Source organism: Sus scrofa, chromosome 6 (assembly GCF_000003025.6).
Source record: "Sus scrofa isolate TJ Tabasco breed Duroc chromosome 6, Sscrofa11.1, whole genome shotgun sequence".
Lineage (NCBI taxonomy): Eukaryota > Metazoa > Chordata > Mammalia > Artiodactyla > Suidae > Sus > Sus scrofa.
The window spans coordinates 101,462,732-101,485,176 of NC_010448.4; the positions used below are offsets into that span (position 1 = coordinate 101,462,732).

The following is a 22,445-nucleotide window of genomic DNA, read 5'->3' on the forward strand; positions in this document are numbered from 1 at the left end:
ACTTTTACCCCTAGTCCAGGACTTCCATGTGCCGTGAGTGTGGCCCTAGAGGAAAAAAAAAAAAAAGGTAATCCAAAGATCTTACCTAATGAAGACAGCACCAATATAGGAAAAGTGGGCAACGGGTGTTTAGAATGTAGTAGAAATATGTTAGGGATTGGAGCCATGTCCATATTATGCTAAAAAAATCAAACAGTACGAGGTCTGTGGTGTTGTCAGCGGCTTTTATCATTACAGTCCACTGGAGAGTTAGAAATATTGCTGCCTGGGCCTTATTCGTCAATCCATCTCTGCAGCCTGGGCCCTGGTGAAACTTAAGTGCAATTAGAATTGAGATGTCCTGGTCATCAAGAGACCTGCATGGTTGTCACACTTGGACAATGATGTGATCGATGGAAGGATGCCAACAGCTACAACTGGAAGATGTGGGTTTTTTTCTTTCTAATGGCAATTGATTTGAAAACATCCAGAGACTATAATATACAGCAGGAGCATGTTCCCAGAGGTATGACTTTCCAGGCCCCAAGTTCTCTGTAGTGAAGGACAGCTGGGGTTGATGACACCCATGTGGAGTGGGTGACCCCCCGAGGTAGGGAACATCACTGGCCACTCTTATCCCAGTTCTGTGTTTCCCGCTTCCCCATCCTTATGCCCCTCCCCCTCTGCCTTTGTTCTGGGGGGCATGGCTACCTGTTTGTTGCCAGTGCAACCTCCCCTCCTCCAACCCATTCCTAGGTACCTGCTTCAAGACTAAGGGAAGGAAACCCCAGGGGCCTCCCCTACCAGTCCTGCCAGAGTCCCCAGCCACTTGAGGACCATTCTTTTTACTTTTTTTTTCTTCCTTTTTATGGCTGAATCTGTAACATATAGAAATTCCTTGGCCAGGGGTCGAATTGGAGCTGCAGCTGGGCTCTTCGCCACAGCCACACCAGACCCAAGCTGCATCTGTGCCTATGCAGCAGCTTGTGGCAATGCTGGATCCTTAACCCACTGAGCAAGGCCAGGGATTGAAGCTGCATCCTCAAAGAGACTACATCAGGTCCTTAACCCATTGAGCTACAATAGGAACTCCTGGAGGTTCATTCTTGCGATGGCCTTTTGGCAGTCTATCTGGATGCTCCTTTAAAGACTGGAACGATTTTTCTAGAGTTTTTTGGTGGCATGACTTCTTAGGTAAATTGCTTAGAATAGTTAATTAGCTTGTTTTTCTCTCTTTTCAAAAATGAGGGCTAACTGGGAGAAGTTCACCATTGCTTAAAGCATTTTTGTTTATGTCTAGACCATGTTTTGCTCAGTAATTTGTTCATGGGAAAGGAATCTGGAGTGTCCCACAGACAACAGTTGACATGGCGATTATTTGGTAATTATGTCATTTTTCTGGGAATGGAGGGGTGGCAGTAAAAGATTACATCACACATCTATTTTGTGGAATGTTCTCTTCCCTGAAAATGATGTATTGAAATCTTTTGAAAATTTTTGTTTGATTTTACTTTTCTTTCATTCATAACATTTCTTTTTCTTAGCCTATACTTAGAAATTGGAATAAAGGTGAGATTCTCACAGAAGTTTGACAAAAGAAAAAACGCCATATTCAAAAATCTAGCAATCGTTGCAAATATCATTTGAAATTTTACTTTCCTACTATTTCTTGTACTTTTTAACCCCCAGAAAATGACATCATTCCTCCTAAGCATGAAAAGTGAGGCATTGGAGAGAGTTTACAGTCCATAAATGAAATTGGAAGGAGAGAGAAAGATGGGTAGAGGGTGTTTTTATTTTTATTTTTTTTTATTGATTCCAAACTTGGCTCTTTTCTCTCTCTCTTTAAAACCCATTTAAATTTTATTTTATTTTTTAAATTATTATATGATAAAGTTTACCTCTTTGTGTGTACTTTTTTCATTCATGTAACCACCACCACAATCAGGATACAGAACAGTTCTATCACCATAAAAAACTCTTGTTCGTCCCTGTTTGGTCACAGCCTCCCCCAACCCCTAACCCCTGGTGACCACTGATCTCTTTAACATCCGTTTTATGTTTTCTAGAATGTCATCTGTCATTCTATGTAACTTACAAGATTGCTTTCACTTAGCGTAATGCCTTTGCAGTTCATCCAATTTGTTGCATGCATCAATTGTTGTTTCCTTTTTTATTGCTGTGTATTACATCATTGTATGGATATGCCACAGTGTGTTTATCTATTCTCCCACAAAGGGTATTTAGATCATTTCCAGCTTTTGGTGACCATGAATAGAGCTGCAAAAAGCATTTGTGTATAATCTGTTTGTGTGTGTGTGTGTATGTGTGTGTGTACATAAGTTTTCACTTGTCTAGGATACATGCCCAGGAATATAGGATTGCTGGGTCATATGGTAAGAACTTGGTAGGAAACTGCTGAAGAGTGTCTCCACCATTTTGCATTCCTACAAGCAGTGTATGAGATCTTCAGTTGCTCTGCATCCTTGTCCACACTTGGTATTGTCAGTACTTTTTATTTAGCCATCCTAATGGGTGTATAGTGGCCCAGGTAACAGAGGGAAGGAGAGGACTCTTTGATTACTCTCAGAATCAAAGGTGTGCTGGCATCTCAAACAATGTCTTTGGGAACTGCTCTCCCCTGTCACTCCACCAGGAGTGCAGATCTTGGTCTCCTCCTGGGCAAGCTGTGTAAACCCAAGAAAAATAGGAAGGAACAGAGGAGAGGCAGCTCCAAAGCCACAGAGCATTTTGCATCATTCCTCTTCTGTCTTGACCTCTCTGGCCTTCTTTCTCCCCGTTCTCCCTCCCTCCTTTCCCCTCAGTGGGAAATAATAGATACTGCAAGTCACTTCTTCTTCTTCTTTTTTTTTTTTTTGTCTTTTCTAGGGCCACACCTGTGGCATATAGAGGTAACCAGGCTAGGGGTCCAATCAGAGCTTCAGCCGCCAGCCCATGCCACAGCCACAGCAATGTGGAATCTGAGCCATGTCTGTGACCTACACCACAGCTCAAGGCAACGCCAGATCCTCCACCCACTGAGCAAGGCCAGGGCTCAAACCCACAACCTCATGGCTCCTAGTCAGATCCATTAACCACTGAGCCACAATGGGAACTCCTCTTCTTTTTTTTTAATTGAAGTATTGTGGATTTACAGTGTTGTGTTATTTCTGCTGTACAACAAAGTGATTCAGATACACACATAATCTTTTTTATATTCTTTTCCATCATGGTTTATCACAGGATATTGAATAGAGTTCCTTGTGCTGTACAGTAAGACCTTGTTGTTTATCTCTTCTATGTATAATAGTTTGCAAGTTGCTTCTTTTAATCCAGATCAAACTTGTTATAAAAGGAAAATGTACGGAAAAAAAAAAAAAAAAAAAAACAGCAAAAATCACCCTGAGGAAGACAAACACATTTTGCTTCACTTTACAGTGAAAAAAATTCTAGCAAAAAAAGAAGTTGAAATATTCAAACGGCCTCTATGTTTTTATCCGGATCCCTGTACTACCAGCTGTGAATCTGATTCATGTTCTCAAAGTGTCAGAGTCTCACTCTTCTGGCAGGAGTCCCCATTTAAAACAGTAGCAGCCAAAAAGCTCCCTGCAAGTCCAAAAAAGTGTGTGTGAAATTATGCAGAGGGATATACCCTTTTCTTCTAAAATGTTGGAAGAAAATATTGGCAAAACTTGAGTTGGGAAATTGATAATTAAAACACAGATATGAGAAAACTGGGGAGAATACAAACTATAGAATGGTTTATATTGGGTTTTTTTTCACATATTTTCCTTTTATAACAAGCTTGGGTGAAACTACACGGAGTTAAAAAAAAATCGTCTAAACATAATTAAATGTGCCTGATGGAGCTCCATATACTTGTATGTTTTACAAGTACATATATATGACTTGCTTTATAGCTATATTTTTATGTTATCAAGTCATGATCACCTTGACTAGGAGATAAATAACAATATGTATTATTATCAATGAAACACCATTATTAATCCCTTACAAGAGACTCAAGTAAGTTTATAGTAATTTTTTGCCAGGATGCTGGAAGGTTTGACAGGGAATGAAGTCTGATTGTGGATTGCTGAATGTTTTAATGGTTTCCTATAACGGTTTCTTATAAATTGCATTTATAAGAGTACACCGTGTAATAAGCTGACACCATCATATCAGCTCTGAATTCTCCTCAATGGAAAGAAGAATTTATTATCAACTCTTTTTATGTCTTTAGCTATAATAAATCTCTAGTATCATCTCTCTACTCATTTAATTATTTAGAGTAACATAATATGCTTGCATCCTTATAAGTACACAATTATTCACATATCCCATTATCTCAAACTAAATATACTTTCTCATCTACAGAGTAATACATTTTTTTTTTTTTGAATGAAGAAGTGGCTAGAAATCCGTCTTTTGATAATTGGCCCTAGCCTTTTTTTACTTCAAAAATTAAAGTTGCCAGAGTTTCCCTGTGACACAGTGGGTTAAGGATCTGGCATTGTTACTGCAACAGCTTCTGTCACTGCTCTGGTGAGGGTTCGATCCCTGGTCCAGGAACTTCTACACGTGGTGAGCACGGCCAAAAAAAATTAAATTTTATCCAAAAATTAGTCTCCATATTTACTACTGAGTTCCACTTTGCAAGTGTCAAGATTTTATTTAGATACTTTGTTTCTTTTCAACTTCCCAGCACCTATAGGCATAGGACTCTATTGCTTGAATTCTAGTGAACACGATGTTGAGCTCTCAGAGGCTTGCCTTGAGGAACAGACTCCTGGTATTTGCTTACCACAAAAACCTTTATGACCTTGTTGTGACCTTGGCTGATGTACTTGCATGGAAATGTTCGTTCTTGACAAATGAGCGCGGGATGAAGGCTTAACTGTCAGGAGTGTGAGAAAGTAGTAGGCATTTAACAAATATCTGTTGAATAAATGAACGGATCTCCCATTTTCATTTTACTTTTTCACTCAAGATTGCTTCATAGATACTTTTCCAGGATGGGTCTGGCTCATGTATTTCAATGTTTAAATTATTTTATCATAATAACAGATCGTTCTTAGCTTATTTATAGTTGGAAAAAGACGACTTGCCCATTACTGAAGACACACTAAAGACATCTTTGCACATACAACTTTTTTTTCCTTTCGATTACATCGTGAGGATGCTAATTCTGAAGTTGGAATTAGGGGGTCCCAGGCTGTGATCACCAGTCTGACTCTGATTGAAGATTGCGTGGTTGTTTTCCAAGTTCATTGCACTCATTTACAGCGATTCATAGGACTCCTAGCAACTCCTGCCAACATTAGATTTATTATTTTAATTTGTATCTCCTACCTCAGTAAGCGTCAGATGGTACTTTATTTAAATGCCTTTTGCCTTCCTTGTCTGCAAAGCTGAGTATCAGTTCAAAGTGTGTTATTTTAGTGCTTCTTGGCGTGAGCTGCATTTTCCTGTTTTCAAGTTGAGGTTCGGTATTATCTTAAGGAATTTAAGCAGGTATTTCTAAGAGGCTTACCTTCGTAATATGGGGACATTTATTGTGATCATTGCAGCTGTTTTTATTCTCATCTTCTTGTTTTCATGTCATCCAAAGTTATTGCATTTCATTAAAGCCATTAATAAATTATGAGAGTCAAATAAACGCTAGCTGCTTTCCTTCTCATTCTCTCCCCCTTTCCCTCTCTCTCAACCTTTTAAGCTCCCATTGGTTGCTCTTCCGTCCTGTGAACATTTCTGTGGATGTTGTGTGAGGAAACAGAATGGAAAGGGCGGAAGGGCTGTTAAGCCTGTGTGTGGTGTGTGGTCCATGGCCCCCGGCTCTGGGCACTTATCCTGGGATGGCCTTTTTCTAGCTATAAGGCCCACTGTCATTTGATTAATTTCTACCCTTCCTGCTTCTTCCTATTACTATTTCTCAAAGTTGCACAAAATTATTCTCCTTACTAATTGATTTTTGACAGGGAGAGTGACTGATTAGGGTTACATTTCATTTCCATGATGTACATTAAAACCTATCCAATTTTTTTTTTTTTTTTTTGTCTTTTTAAGGCTGCACCCAAGGCATGTAGATATTCCCAGGGGAGGGGTTGAATCAGAGCTGCAGCTGCTGACATATACCACAGTTCACAGCAAGGCCAGATCCTTAACCCACTGAGTGAGGCCAGGGATGGAACCTGTGTCCTCATGGATGCTATTCAGATTCATTTCTGCTGAGCCATGATGGGAACTCCCTATTGAATTTTTTTAAATGTCCTAAACCAATATCTGTAAGTTACTCCCATTTGCTCGCGACATTTGAACAAATTGAGGTCTTGCTCTGTTTCTTGAGCAGGTGAAGGGCTAAAGGGCGGTGAAGGTTCTGAAGAGATTTAAAAAATGATGACTGTAATTACCTGGGACACTAAGGGTTCAAATACCAACTGTTTTTCCAGCATCTGCCTGTAAATGGGTCACATTATCAGGCTTCACAGAGCACCCTGAATGACCAAACTGCCAAATCATTATCTTTGGAAATCACTTAAATGACCACACAGGAAATCCTATTTATCTTATACAACGCCATGCAGAGAAACACAACTTAATACAACTCATGGATATTTCTTAAATATTTGATCCATATGACCCTCGAATCTTTCAGCCTCTCTGTCTAATGTGAGGTGGGCAAATAAATGGCTTTTTTTTTTAAATGACATATGCCAAAGTGCAGAATTTTACTCTAATTGCATTATTGAAATAAGGAACTCGTTTTAGTTATCTATTAGTGTGATTTTGGATGTATCAGTCAAGACCGTCATGGGAGGCAGGACATACACTCCGCTGCAAATTTCAGAGAGTGTAAGGCAGGGAATTTTACAGAAGCCAACAAAGGGCGTTGAGAATCAGATGGGTAAACTGGGGGGCTTTTGCTGCCCTCAGGCTGAAATGCTGAGAGGAGGAAGCTGTTAACAGAGCTCTCAGTGAGCTGAAGTAGAGGAGAGAAATTCTCATCCAACAGGAATGGTCCTTGGAGGGAGTTCCTACTGTGGGTGCTGTGGGTTAAGAATCCGAATGCAGCGGCTCTGGTGCTTCCTACAGGAGGCTCTGGTTTGATCCCTAGCTGGCTAAGGATCTGGCATTAAAGGATCCAGCATTGACACAGCTGTGACATACATCGAAGCTACATCCCTGGCCCAGGAACTTCCACATGCTGCAAGTGTGGCCACTTAAAAAAATAAAAAATAAAAAGAATAGTGCCCCTGGGAGGCATGTGGCACCGCAGCAGAGAGGAAGCTGGGAAAGTACCAGCCTCTCTGTCCTCTGCTTCAGTCTCTTATCCTCCTAAGGTCAAAGCCAACCCAAGTGGGAGGTCAGGGTCAGGCTCCCTGAGCGAGGGAGGTCCAAGGAGTAGACCCTTCCCCCACCCCCCACTCCCAAGTCCCAAGCAGAGCAAAGTGGAAAATGGTCCTGGGTCCCTAACAAGGAATAATCAGCATGACGCAAATGAACCTACCCACAAAAAAGAAGACAACTCAAAGACACAGAGAACAGACTTGTGGTTGCCAAGGTGGGAGGGGAAAGGAGTGGGATGGAATAGGAATTCGGGGTTGGTAGTTAGCAGTAAACTATTGCTTTTAGAGCGGATAAGCAATGAGGTCCTGCTGAATAGCACAGAGAACTATATCCAATCTCTTCGGACAAACCATCATGGAAGATTGTATAAAAAAAAGAATGTATGTATATAAAGAGGTTCACTTTGCTTACAGCAGAAATTTGCACAACATTGTAAGTCAATTATACTTTAATAAAAAATAAATACATTCACATTTTTAAAAATTAGCATGAGTTTTGAGGTTCCCTTTGTGGAAATCCGTGGGTAAACACATTCAAAAGAGTAGTTGGCAATAGAATCATGTATCCTTTAGGAAGACCTGTACTCGCATTACTTGTTTCAGGGATACATATTTCAGCTCGTTCTATATTATTTGCATAGCAGGAACAAGTGAAGGGAAGACTATTGCCAATAAAGATGATCATTTATTGGCAATCGTCTCACCACATCCATCAGGCAGCAACCACTTCAGTGACTGCCAACTGCAGATGCCAAGCAGAAGAAATGCTAGGAACTCAAAAGAGAGCGAAACCAAAATGCAACCACTGCCACTAGCACATTTGCTTATTTTCCTCTTTCTTCTCCATTTTGATGTGTGCCTCTTCTTTCTTGCCAAGTTGCAGGCAATTCCTGAAAGCATAGAAGGATCATTCTATTAATTTGGAGGAAATCAGCTCCTTCTGTACACAAGGCAGCCATTGACGGACAGTCCTGAAGTCCAATTTTCTGAGTCATCATCTCATGCCAGACTTAGCGTTATATTCAGGTTTTTTTTCTCTTTTCCATTCAAGTCGGACTTCTCTTTGAAGTTGTGTGCCTTCGGTTTTAATTTGCAATAGATCTTCACTTTGAAGCAGATGAAATACTTTGATACTGAGGGATGTCTCACCATTGGTGGTTGGGAGTTATTTTCACATATTTATCAATTAGAATGGTGGAATTCTCCCTGTAAGATGGGAAGAAACATAAAATATTATTCAGGGACTTAGATTTATTGAACACCTATTACATGCCATAATCTTTTCATCTTTCTCTTGGTTCGGTTTACTTCATTTTATTTCAGAAAGAAGTTTGGAATAATTTTTGCTGCCAGGTCATGATTTTTACCATAGCTCCATGCTGTAGATGCTGTTCATTTCATTTTACAGCTGAGGAAAGATGATCCAGAGAGCTTAAATAACTTTGTAAAACTATGAAATGCCGCAAAGGCCTAAGGTCAACCTGGCTGTCTCCCCAGGAAAAATGAGATGATCTACTAATGTTAAACCGAGTACCAAGAAAATAACAAAATACACCTCACACCACCAAGTGAAGGCTTTCTGATCACACCCGCTTTAGTTCACATTCTCCCGAAGCAGATTCACTCAAGGAATTTTGGATCTGCTGCTGACAGGCCCTAGCTGGTCCTGTGTACTGAATCTGGGAAATAAAGGCCCCAGCTTTCACCAGTTTATGCCATATGCTCATTTCCAATGTTTTATGGATAAAGAACCTACACACAAGGCATGGCCCAGGTCAGAAGCACATTGAGTAAACATGTCAGAATTATTTTCTAGGACCATGTCACTTAAAATGGTTACTCTGACATTTTCTTATTTATTTTGCTTTTTAGGGTCACACCCGGGGCATGTGGAGATTCCCAGGCTAGGGGTCAAACCGGAGCTACAGCTAGCTTCCAGCCTACACCACAGCAACATCAGATCCAAGCTGCATCTACAATCTACACCACAGCTCACAGCAAGGCCAGATCCTTAACCCACTGAGCAAGGCCTGGGATCGAACCAGCAGCTTCATGGCTCCTAATTGGATTCACTTCCACTGTGCCACAGCAGGAAGTCCCTACTCTGAAATTTTCAAAGACATTTATCCTCTTTAAAAATACCATAGCTCTTCGATTCTCAGGTACTGGATGATGACCCCATCAATTTAATAACAAGCAGAAACGAATCCGACTAGGAACCACGAGGTTGCGGGTTCGATCACTGGCCTCGCTCAGTGGGTTAAGGATCCGGTGTTGCCGTGAGCTGTGGTGTAGGTCGCAGACGGGGCTTGGATCTGGCGTGGCTGTGGCTGTGGCATAGGCTGGCAGCTGTAGCTCCGATTCAACCCCTACCCTGGGAACCTCCACATGCTACAAGTGAGGCCCTAAACAGCAAAAAGAAAAAGAAAAAAGAAAAACTTTAGTAACATCTGGGGGTTGCAGAGAAAATACCATCATATTACATACAGGGGTCACTTTCACATCCTGATTTCAGAGATGTTGAAAATGTTCAGAGAAAAGCACATGTTAGAAATGAGGAAATGAGTTCCTTGTGACATAATTTTCTGGAAGTCAGCTTTTTTTTCCTGTAGTCAGCTGTGTCCATATGACAGTCTGAAAACAAAGAGGAAGAAAAATAAGGCCTGTTGATTTTGAATTGTGTTATTCTGGATGACCCACTTAGAGCGTGATTCTAGTGCGTTAATAACTTATGAGCTGGCCCTGGGCTGGGCCCCTGAGTCGGTAGACCAGGACTGAAATCAAGACTCAGCCACAATGTCTCTGATCGTCCCCAGGCTTCACTAATACAGGAGGCAGATGCAGGCCTATATTGCAAGGTTGGTGGATGTTTAGAAGTGCCCACCCTTGAGGGGGTGAGGGGTACCTCACCCAGGGTCTGGCGTGTGGTCCAGAAACTTGCTGTATGTTTTCTATGATGGTTTTAGGATTTGTTGGTCTTAGCCACCCTGCCCCACAGTCCAACAGTGATTCAAGAGTCAAAAAATATTCTCTGATTCATCTCTTTGCCTGAATCCCAGGAATTAACCTTTCTAGATCTTCCTTTTCTGGTTTTTTTTTTTTTTTTTTTTTAAATATACTTTTTTTAAGGCTGCATTTGCAGCCTATGGAAGTTCCCAGGCTGGGGGTTGAATTGGAGCTGCAGTTGCAGGGCTATGCCACAGCCACAGCAGCAGCAACAGCAACAGCAACACCAGATCCAAGACACATCTGGGACCTATGCCACAGTTTGAGGCACCACCAGATCCTTATTGCACTGAATGGGGCCAGGGGTCAAACCTGCCTCTTCAGCATGGAGACAACATTGGGTCCTTAACCCTCTGAGCCACCACGGGAACTCCCCAGATTCTCCTTTTCTATTCACCATTTTTTTTTCTGGAGTGTATCAGGTGCCTGTCCTCGGCATGGTGTTCTTAGTTGCCCTGTGGCATCTGTCACCAGCCTCTCTGCTGCTCTGGGTCCCTGCTGTGACGTCAGTAGTGGCTCCCAATTCCTGGGAGAGGCTGGCAACCTCTCTGGAGACCCTTTGCCAGCCCTTCGGAAACTCCAGCATCAGTGCTGCCAAATTTCACATCCCTCAGGGATCCTGGGGACTGCTTTTAGTTTGCACTTTTTCAGGACAGCTCCTGTCATTTCAAGGGACATTTATGTTTCTATGAGAGGTTAAAACACTCAGAGTGAAAGTCACTTAGGTCCACCTTCCAGCTCAGTCCCAAACTATTTGTGTAGAATCAACAAGCCAGTCACCTAACACTCTGGGTCTCAGTTCTTCCTAAGATGTGGGCTGGAAAAGTTTCTTTCTTCGTGCCTTTCCAGCACAATATTCGCGCAGTCAAACCATTTTGGCTGTCATTAAAACAAGCAAACAGACAAAACAACGAAGTCCCATTTGTCGTTATTTAGAAAACATTAGTTTTAGCATCTCCTTAAACATATACTGTTTAGCATTTTGAAAGTAAGCATCTGTTTGATGTTGGGAAAAATTAAATCGTAGGCTCCAGATGTGATCCTGTTCTCTGTGGAAACATCTCCTGAAAGCCTTGATCTCTAACCAGCCCAGAGGCAGTGGCCAAGATCTCTGCTCCCCTGATCCCATGTTCCTCTGTTTTCTAGTCTTTGTGGGGTGGCGCTTTTTGTGAAGTTGTTGCAGCTTCATTGGCTTCTTTGAAGTTTTTGTGTTTGTTTGTGGTTTTGTTTTTTTTTTTTTTGTCCTTTTTTTTTTTTTTTTTTTAGGGCCACACCCATGATATATGGAGATTCCCAGGCTAGGGGTCTAATCAGAGCTGTTGCTGCCAGCCTACACCACAACCACAGCAATGCCAGATCTGAGCCACGTCTGCAACCCACACCACAGCTCACGGCAACGCCGGATCCTTAACCTACTGAGTGAGGCCAGGGATCGAACTCACAACCTCATGGTTCCTGGTCGGATTCGTTTCCGCTGCGCCATCATGGGAACTCCTTTCTTTTGAGCTTTGTTGACATATAGTTGATTTACAAGGCTGTGTCATTTCTGCTATCCAATGGTGATTCAGTCAGACATGTGCCCACATCCATTCTCTTTGAGATTCTTTTCCCACTTAGATGATCATAGAACACCAGGTAGCGTTCCCTGAGCTGTATGGCAGGTCCCCATCAGCCCATCATTCCATATACCTCAGGGTGCAGATGCGAATCCCAGACCCCCAGTCTGTTGGCTTCTTTTCTTCTGGGTTTAGTACTTTTTCTAGCCTGGGATGACATTACACCTCTCACGTGCTTCCTCTCTGATGTGGTAGTGACTGCGGAGCCCCAGGGCCTCCGGAATTCAATTTGAGAGCAAACCCTGATGGTCTTTGGATTTGAATCCGATGGGGGACTTTCCACTGAGACACCGTAAAGCAACATTCTCTAGGCGGATATAAAAGCCAGGCTTCCAGATCTTTATTCTCTTCTGCTTTTCCTTTTCTGCTTTTTATGTGAAAAGCATAGGTTGTTTAAAAAAAAATTCAGCAGAGGCATTTTGAAGATCTAATTGGCTTTATTCAATGATTCATGAATCTGGAGGCATCCTGTCTGACAAACAGAAAAAAGCTCTGAGGAGCTGAACAAAATGGGAGAATTTTCTAAGCAGAAAGGGGCAGGAACAAGGAAAGAGCTGGTTCCTTCCCTTCCTTTGGGGATGGAAGGTGGGACAGGTTGCAGTACCTGCTACTGCCAAGCAGGAAATCCCAGACTGGTTTAAGATTATACTCCTGGGAGAAGCTAAAACTGTAGTGAGGCTGGGAATTAAGTCCTGGTTTGCTGCAGTGAGGCTTAGCACATGAGGTCTGTCTTTTTTTTTTTTTTTTTTTTTTTTTTTTTAGCAAGGTAAAACTACAATATCTGAGTCTTTTTAAAAAGTTGATCTTGAAGTTCCCATCGTGGCTCGATGGTTAATGAATCTGACTACGAACCATGAGGTTGCCGGTTCAATCCCTGGCCTTGCTCAGTGGGTTAAGGATCTGGCGTTGCCGTGAGCTGTGGTGTAGGTCGCAGATGTGGCTCAGATCTGGTGTGGCTGTGGCTGTGGCTGTGGCGTAGGCCAGTGGCTACAGCTCCGATTAGACCCCTAGCCCAGGAACCTCCATATGCTGTGGGTGTGGCACTAAAAAAAGCAAAAAATATTTTTAAAAAGTAAAAAATTGATTTTTTATTAGAGTATAGTAGGTTTAGTGTTATGTTGATTTCTGCTGCACAGCAGCGTGACCGCCTTATACTATATATATATTTTTTTATTTTTCTCATATCTTCCATCATGGTCTGTCCCAGTAGGACGTCATTGCTTATCCGTTCTAAATGTAATGGTTTGCATCTACTAACCCCAAACTCCCAGTCCTTCCTACCCTCTCCCTCCTCCGCCTTGGCAACCACAAGTCTGTTCTCTATATCTGTGAGTCTGTTTCTGTTTTATAGATAGGTTCCTTTGTGTAAAGGCTTAAATGTTTGTGTTTGGAAGGTCTGAGTGACATTTGATGGGATGTCCCAGAGCTAGATCCTGGAATGTGTGTGGGCGTAAGTGGGGCGGAAGGGTGCACTTTCCCCCATGGGTAAATATATCTGGTGCTCACATATCTCAGATATTCGGAGTTTGTCGAGTTTTTGTTTTTTGTTTTTTTGTTTCCTACTTTCAACTCTCCTATGCATCTTGCTTATTTACATCAATGGAAGGTACTGGAAATTTACTGGAAAGGGTAAACCTATTTACTCTTTTATTATTCTCTGGAGCCCCTGGCTCTTATCATCCAATTTGAGATAATGTTCTTGCAATTGAACTGAAGTTCACTGGAGAACTTCATATTTAGACACCGTAAGGGTAAACACCCCCAAGCAAAACCTCCAAGAATAAGATCTCAAAAGCCAAATTTAGGAAGATTAGATTCTTTCTAAGTGATGATGATAGTGAGTCTCGTTTTTCATAATAATAATCGCTACCATTCATTAAGCACTGGTTCCCTTTCAGACTCCAAGTCCTATCTATCAATAACAATAAAACGAAATTTTGGTTAGCTTGTGTCACACCAAAAACACTTGGTGGATTGTCCCTGGTATAAAGCGATCTGATTATAAATATGGACTGAGTCACTTCTGCTCTGTGAGGCCACCAGCAGAGATGGTCCTGACCCTGCAAAGGAGCGGAAAGTGAGATACAACCGGAGGCTCCGGGCCTGCTGGTGTGAAGGGACAGCCACGCCAGGGAGCAGACGTGAAACACAAAAGAGGATTCTGACCCCGACTCCAGGGAGGGCGTGGTGTGGGCACTCCAGGTAAACCACATTGACATTAGGTCAAGTTGCTTCTCATAAGGACAACCCCATGCGACATGCACGGGAAGGGAAAGAGCAGGCAAGTTTTTTGGTTTGTTTGTTTCTTGTCCTTTTGTCTTTCTAGGGCCACACTCACGGCATATGGAGGTTCCCAGGCTGGGGGTCCAATCAGAGCTGTAGGCACCAGTCTACACCACAGCCACAGCAACACAGGATCTGAGCCATGTCTGCAACCAAGACCACAGCTCACAGCAACGCTGGTTCCTTAACCCACTGAACGAGGCCAGGGATCGAACCTGCATCCTCATGGATGCTAGTTGGGTTTGTTAACCACTGAGCCACGACGGAAACTCCAGGGAGTTTTTGGTAATAGTTCATCAGTCTCTAGCAATGCTGGGAAAGCAAGGCAACATTTTGTGTGTTTGTGTCTGTACATATGAGTGCATGAGTGTGTATCCGTGTGTGCGTCTATACATATGTGTTTACGAGCATGCACCTGCTGTTATGAGTGTGTATACAAGTGTGTATGAATATGTATGTCTGAAGACAGATTGTGCGTGGGTGTGTATTTATGCATATGTGTATGTGAATGTGTGAATACACATGTATAAGCGTGTATCTCTATATCTAGTGTGTAACTATACATGAGTATAAATGTGTGTGTGCATCTATGCATATGTATCTATTTATGTATGGATGTTTGTATCTGTGCCAGGTATATACCTGTCCATACGTGGACGTGTGTATATCTTCGCTGTGAAGAGCTTGGGCAATGGAATAGGACAGAATTGGGTTCAGGACTCCTCCATCATAACTGTACAGCCTTGGGGATATTTCCTGACCTCTTTCAATCCCTTCTTCTTTAAATTGGAAAGAATAAGTCATGCCTCATAAATTGTAGTAAGGAGCCTAGCAAAAAATGTTGGTACATGTACGACTAGGTCACTTTGCTGTATAGAAATTGACCCAACATTGTAAGTCAACTATAATAATTTTTTTTTAAATGTTGGTCATGCTCTGACTTATAAGCAAGGAAAAGCTTTAGCCACCGTTATTATCACCTTCATCATCACCTCCTGTCCTTGCATCCTGACGAAGCTGAGGCTGCAGAAGTGAGATGTCCCCCTCCACCCGCATGCCAGTGACGTAGGTAGTACAGTGTGTAGTAGGTCCAGGAGCCTAGGGTGGCCTGTGTATTTATTGCCCAGAAGTATCTGTTAGACTGGTGATAGCTTTCCTGCCTTTTACACTGTCTTGAAAAATTAGGTTGATTGGTTCTGAGAGAAGGTCACTCCATCATCATGGGTGAATGGGAGTCTCTAGCTGAGAACAGAGCCGTGGCCCCTGCCCCAGTGGCAATATGGCCTTTGCAGTTCCCCGGACCTGAATTTGAGTCCTTAATGCAGCACCGAATGACCCGGGTCTGATTTTTGTTTGTTGGGTTTTTTTCTTGCTTCTTTGGGTATTTTAAGGAACTCAGATATACAAACTAGACTGCTAGTAATCCTTGGTTAACCATATACTTTCCTCAGTGTTTCTCCTTTATTTGGAATGCAGTAAGACCAATGAGACCACCTCCCTAAGCCGAAGCCAGCATCTGACAGTAACCTTCATCTAACCATTGGGCTGTTCCCCCATTTCATCCCAGCTCTGCCTGCGTTGACCTCATCCTGAGTCTTGTGTTTTTTCCTCCTTTACTTTCCTTTACAGATGATCTTACTGTAGTTATAAGTATTTGGAAAAGGAAATTTTCATTGTAATTGTTTTTCACTTTTTCAAAAGGACATCATGGTGCACATAATCCTTTGAGATGATCTTTTTGCTGGAGAGATCCCTCTACCTGGTGATTTGCTGTGCTAAACTGGTTTTATTCTATTGTTTAGTGTTTGAATGTGTAAAAGACTCCGTCGTTTACTCGTTGATGGGGCTCTTGTGTGTTTTCAGGATTTTACTGTTGTAGAGAGAGCTGTTCTGACGTTGTTGAACGGGACGCTTCATGCACATGTTCAAGAATTTCTCTTGGGCAGCAGTGGAATTGCTGGACCATGGGGTGTATGAATGTTGAACTTTGGGAGTTGGGACCAAAATGTTTTTCAAAGCTGGCTGCCCGATTTTCACTCTCATTGGAATGACAGTGCTTCAACACTTGGAATTGTTAGCCTTTTTCATTTTTGCTAATTGAATGGATATAAAATTAGTTTTCTCATTTGGGTTTTAATTTACTTTCTCTGTTAATGATGCTGCGTACTCCTTATGCTTATTGGCATTAGGTGTTTGTTCTGCCATGAAATATCTCTTTTTAATTTATTTTTTATTAAAGTATAGTTGATCTACAATGTTGTGCCAGTTTCTGATGTACAGCCAAGTGACACAGTCACACACACACACACACACACACACACACAAACATATGTGTACATACATATACATTCCCTTTCTTATATTATCTTCCATCATAGTCTAGCCCAAGAGATAGGATATAGATCCCTGTGCTGTACAGTAGGACCTCATTGCTTATTCATTCTACATATGGTAGTTTGCATCTACAGAAATGTTTCTTCATATCTTTTGATTGCTTTTCTCTTGGGTTGTGATTTTCTTATCAGTTTATAGGGATATTGGGCAAGTGACTCGATCATTTTGAGGTCATTTCTGTATTCGTAAAAATGCGGATGATCATACAGTGCTCACAGTGTTGACTTTAGGATCATGTTTACATGTGGTGATCATCCTAAAGCACAAGAGACAATCCAAAAATGTGTTCATTTTTGCTCCCTACTTGGTCCTCTCCCTCCCTGCTCCCCCAGCCCCGGGGCCTCCTTTTGGAATTTTCCCCATTGACTTAGTGGAAAATCTCTGCTTATAGCCAGTAAGCCCTATTAATACTTTTTTGCTTTAGGGTGTAAAGCAATTAAATGAACTCAGACGCCCTTGGAAGAAATATGGGGAAAGTGGAAGGGAAGAGCACCAGGGGGGTCCTTGGCAAAATGAAGGGGAAAAAAAATCAGGATAATTATCCCATTTCGATCTCAGTAGTCCCGTCTGTAGATGTTTGACATGTGTATTGTTATGGCAGTGGGGGAACCTGAGGATTTTTAAAATGCTCATCTACATAATTAAACCGACAATGTGATACCAAGCAAAAGGGTCTGTGATGATGCTTAGGATCTGGTGGTTGTAGGAAGCCCTGTGTGACTTGATGTTCGCTGCTTCTGGAAGCTCCTTCCACAGCACTTTCCAGAGCGTTGCATAGTCACGCGGAGAGGCTCCAGTGCGAACCAGGAAGGCAGGTCTGAAGGATGCTGTAAAATGCAGTGCAGTGCGGTGACTGCTTCCTGCTCCTGGCTGGTTTCTGGAGCGGTGAATTCAAGGAGGGTAGCTGGCTGTGATAGTAAAACAACTGCTTTTACCTCCCCGGATCTGTTTGCGCTTTGTTGAGACTATTCCCAGAGGAAGAGAAGCCGGGATGGCAGTGCGCCTATCGCTGTGAGAGCGCGGCACTGCAGCATGCCTTCTCTCATCTGCCTCTATCTGTGTTCAAAGTCCCTCTTAGGACTCGGAGGTAACGTTTTTGTTTTCCTAACAGGAATGTCTGCTTGTGAGAAATAGCTGTTTTTAGGGATTGTAACTCCGACTTGGATAAATATTCAAGCAAGTCTGCATGTAAATTCAACCTGACAAATGCGAAAATTCTTCTTTAGGGCGTGAAGCCTTTTTAGATGTTGGTTCATTCATGACCTTGCTGTGTTGATTGTTCTCTAGTTTTTCTCTGGTTTGAAAGCTTTGCTTTTCAGCTTCTAGCAGGAAAATGAGAACAGATGGGCTTTAGCTACAATGTCATCTCACCTTTCCCTTTGTCCTTCTTGGTAACCACCAGCCCGACTTGTCAGAAATTCCTTGCTCTAAGGACACACGCTTAAAAGAGTCTGGAAACAGCTTTCTGGTGTGATGGCAACTCCAACTGAGGAAATGGTTAAGAGAAAACTTCGAATGCCTTCCAAAGACAAAAATGCAGTGTGCTTATGCTCAGGCTTTGCAATTCACAAGTTGTAATTCCCTGTCCTTTATGCCAAGAATTGCACAGATGAGTAGTGATATGTAACTGAAATTTACTTCCTAAGGAATTGTCAAAACAACTTGCTTAAAATGGGGCTGATGCCTCCACCTCCAAGGGGCGGAGTTGCCCATCAGTCAAGTCAGGAGCCTGTTTCTAGCTCCCTAGGTGGTTTTTGTTGGTCTTTTGTCAATCTTTGGAAAAATAAATTTCCACAATAATTGGTTTAAGAAGTGACTAATTAGCCAGGTAAGTATCCAGAAGCAGTAATAAACTCAGAGGGGTTTCTTAGTGGGCTCTTCTCTTGTTGAAACCTTTGATCTTAATATCTGTGTGTTTAATCAAGGGGATTCTTAATGGTTCCTAAGGGCTGTTTCCAGTCTGTGTCACCCCCTCATCCTGAGTGACACAGGCTCTGGCGGAACGGGAACCCCAACCTCTTTCCTGACATCATCTGGGTTGCTAATTTCTCTTAATTCTTTGCTGATAGTAACTTTCAAAAACAATGTTATTACCTGGGAGATTTTGGTGTGATATTTTGAGAAGTATCCCTATTTTGTAGCATATTTTCCTTTGAATGCCTGCTTCTGAAATCATCCTCCCACTTTTTTGTTTTTTTCAGTGAACCCAGAAACTATTGCAGAACCATACAAAAATTAACTTCCTCTCATGGAAGTTTCAGGGGAAACAGGCCTCCCTTAACAGAGCTCTTGTGCTTTACAATGAACTTTGATAGAATGTATTTACTTGCAAATTGGTAAGAAATTACTTGTACAGAAAATGCACATCTTGCACCTGAATATTACTGGTACCTGTAGTTTTATTCATGTTTTATATAAGGATAATAAGACCCAGAGAGGTTTGAATTAGAAGGAAACAGGAAATAGCAGAAGAAAGAGAAGGACCTAGGAACAGAAACTGTTGATAAAACTCAGCCTCTGCCCACAGGTGCTGAATAGAAATGCAGAGACAGAGTTTTGGGTGAAGGAGAAAAATATAGATTTTATTGCTTTACCAGGCAAAGGAGGTTACGGCAGGCTAATGCCCTAAAGACTGTGCCCCCCCCCCCAAGAATTTCAAGGAGTTTTATAGTAAAAAGGAGAAAAACGGGTTTTCAGATAGGAATCAGGATTGGGACAAACATGCATTCTTTTTTCTTTGGGTGAATGTTAGACATCAAAGCTGGAGTCAGGAGATCTCAGCCTGATCACGATGGTGGCCTTCTGGGTTATTGTGGAGAATAACAGGACTTGAGAAAAGGGCATATTGATCAGAGATTAGAACAAACTAGGAAAGTTCCTAAAAAACATCATGGTTTTAATCATCTTTAACCCACAGGCAATTATGTTCAGGGTGCCTAATCTTTAGTTTACGGGTGATTATGTTTAGGGTGCAATTAAGCCAGGGAGAAGGACAAGGAAGTTTTAAAGTATTCGTTTCTTTTCTAAAAGAAACATAAGGAATAAAACTTTTCTCTTAGGTGTAGGAGATGCCTCTATTCCTATGTCTATTCCTTGAGAGGGAACCAGGATCCTGCCCCCAAGTCTGTACTGTTGTTGCTTGACTGTTCCTCCCTGGTCTCTGCATCCCCTCCCTTGCCTGATCAGCAGCTGTCTGAACCTGCCCCTTGGAACTCAGGGCTGGCCGTGGAGGCTGAAGGAGGCTCATTTCCTCAAAACGAGAAATGGGGGTCACAGAAGAGCTTTTGTGCCCAGGAGCCCCACAGGGCCCTGCTCGGTTACAAAACCAGGCTCTTCCTTCCAGGATGAGAACTTTCTCTCTGCCGGTTGCCATCCCTGTGGCACTAGTGGTGGTCTAACTGAAGTAGTGGGCATGCTTGGGAATCTGGTGGGCATGCTTAGAGAAGTAATGATGAGGGCAGGTTAGGAAAGGCTTTCCAAGTTGGACAGGAGAGGCTAGAAATGATCAAAGTTATGTCCAGAGCTCCATTCAGTGACTTGCTAGCGGGACCCACAAGTGTCAGCATAGCTGCGCTTACAGGTAAGATTAATTACAGCAAAATGATACAGAGCAGAAGCAGCACAGGGCAAACGGGATGGGTGATGTCTGGGGAACCAGCCACGAGCTTGCAAGGGTCCCTGCCCATGTATTCAGGCAAGATGTGTCTAATCCCTCCAGCCACACACGGAAAGCACGTGGGAAATGCTGCCTGCCTGGGAGCTTGCTAGGGACTCCGTGCCCAGGAGTTTTGCTGGGGGCTGGTCCCATAGACATCCTTCGCCTCGTTAGTACCCGTCAAAATTCCAGGCTCCCAGAAGGAAAGCAGGTGTTGGGCACAAGCCATATCATTTGTACCAACAGTTTGAGCACAGTGAGCCCCCTTCTCAGCTGTGAGCAAAAGGAACTCTCCCCCAAGCCAAGTTTCCAGATGCCAGCCAAGGGCCAGCCTTGCAAGCAGGCCTTTCTAAGCCTGGCATCTCAGGCCTGCTGTGCTCTTTTCTGCACAGGAGCTGTGGGAGGTTATTGAACAGCTACAGTGACCTTGAAAACCATGGTAGAAAAGATTTCATCAGAATAGAGTGGGGAACAGAGTGGAGTAGTTGATTAGGGACTGGGCCAAGAGATTGGAAATAATCCAGCTGAAATCTCAGTAATCAGTGTGAGAATAAAAAGAGCAGTGATAGATACAAGAAGTAGTTGTCAGGAGGAATAAATGGGTTGGAGGTGAGGATTGATGGAATGGAAGGTGGTTTCAAGTCTGGGGCGATGAAATACATGGTAGGCTTTTTTTTTCGGGCTGAAGAGGATTACTTAGGCAGAGTGGCTGGATGTCACGGAAAACATCCTAAATTCTGGATATAGAGACTCTGAGAGGACATGAAGAGTCAAATTTTATATAAATAAATATATATAGTATATATGTTACAAAATATGGGTATCTTACCACCAATGAAATACACTTAAGATATTGGTAAATTAGGAGTTCCTGTGGTGGCGCAGTGGAAACGAATCCAACTAGGAACCATGAGGTTGCGGGTTCGATCGCTGGCCTCGCTCAGTGGGTGAAGGATCCGGTGTTGCCGTGAGCTGTGGTGTAGGTCACAGATGCGGCTCGGATCTGGCATTGCAGGGGCCCTGGCATAGGCCGGTGGCTACAGCTCCGTTTCGACCCCTAGCCTGGGAACCTCCAGATGCCGTGGGTGCGGCCCTAAAAAAAGGACGAAAGACAAAAAAAAAAAAAAAAAGAAGAAAGAAAGGAAAAAGAAAAATTGGTAAATTACATTAAAAAAAAATAACAAGAAGTTCATAGCCATGGTACATTCTTGGGTCATGATTAGACAATCAGAGTAAATCACATAATAAAATAATTAGTGTTGAAAGGGATATCTGTATTAGCTGTGAAGGACACACTCTTAACTGACGTAATTTTAACATTTTAACATGAGATTTTGGGGCGGGGGGGGCTTTTGGGGGGCCACACCCCCAGCATATGGAAGTTCCCAGACTAGGGGTCGAATCAGAGCTGCATCTGTGACCTATACCACAGCTCATGGCAACGCCAGATCCTTAACCCACTGACGAGGCCAGGGATCAAACCTGCAGGTTTGATCAAACTAGCCAGGTTCTTAACCCGCTGAGCCACAGCAGGAACTCCTAACATGAGATACTGTTAATGTCATTAAAAAGTCGTAGGTATGAGGCAACTTTTCCCCACTTTTTATTCTACTTCCCGCTCATTGACAGCTGGAAATTTTTACCTGAGTTGTCAAATCTAGTCTTGATTTTTTTTAAAAACAGAAATATTTAATGTTTTATTATTTGTTTTTAAGTAACAAAGAAGTGTTATGCGAACAATGTTCTAAAGGGTTGCTTTCTACATAAGTGTAGATTTCTTTTTTTTTTTTCCCTTCTGTTTCTTTAATGTTTTTGTTTTGATAGAGTGAAATACCCACCCAAAGCCTCAGGTGTTCCAGTAGAGAGGAGATAAACACACTCTCAAAACAAAGCTTCAGCCACATTGTTTTTGGTTTGTTTGTTTGTTTTTGCTTTTTAGGGCCACACGCAGAGCATATGGAAGTTCCCAGGCTAGAGGTTGAATGGGAGCTACATGGGATCCAAGCCACATCTGTGACTGACACCAGAGCTCATGGCAATGCCAGATCCCCGACCCACTGAGCAAGGCCAGGGATTGAACCGGCATCTTCATGGATACTAACCTGATTCATTTATTTCCACTGAGCCACAACAGGAACTCCCAGCCACATGTCCTAGTCCTCAGCA

The 22,445-nt window shown here is 42.5% G+C and overlaps 1 protein-coding gene across 6 annotated transcripts in view; it reads left to right on the forward strand.

Annotated features, from left to right (window-relative positions):
* The window catches only part of EPB41L3 (erythrocyte membrane protein band 4.1 like 3), a 250,802-nt gene that overhangs the window by 42,356 nt on the left and 186,001 nt on the right, over window positions 1-22,445 (forward strand). The window contains exon 1 of one of the 6 annotated variants that reach the window (XM_021096094.1): window positions 16,648-17,711. The exons of the other annotated variants lie outside the window; for them this stretch is intronic. Coding sequence (XP_020951753.1) covers window positions 17,657-17,711 — 55 coding nt within the window. The 5' untranslated portion in view covers window positions 16,648-17,656. Of the gene's footprint in view, window positions 1-16,647; window positions 17,712-22,445 lie in introns of those variants that run through there. 6 annotated transcript variants of the gene reach the window in all.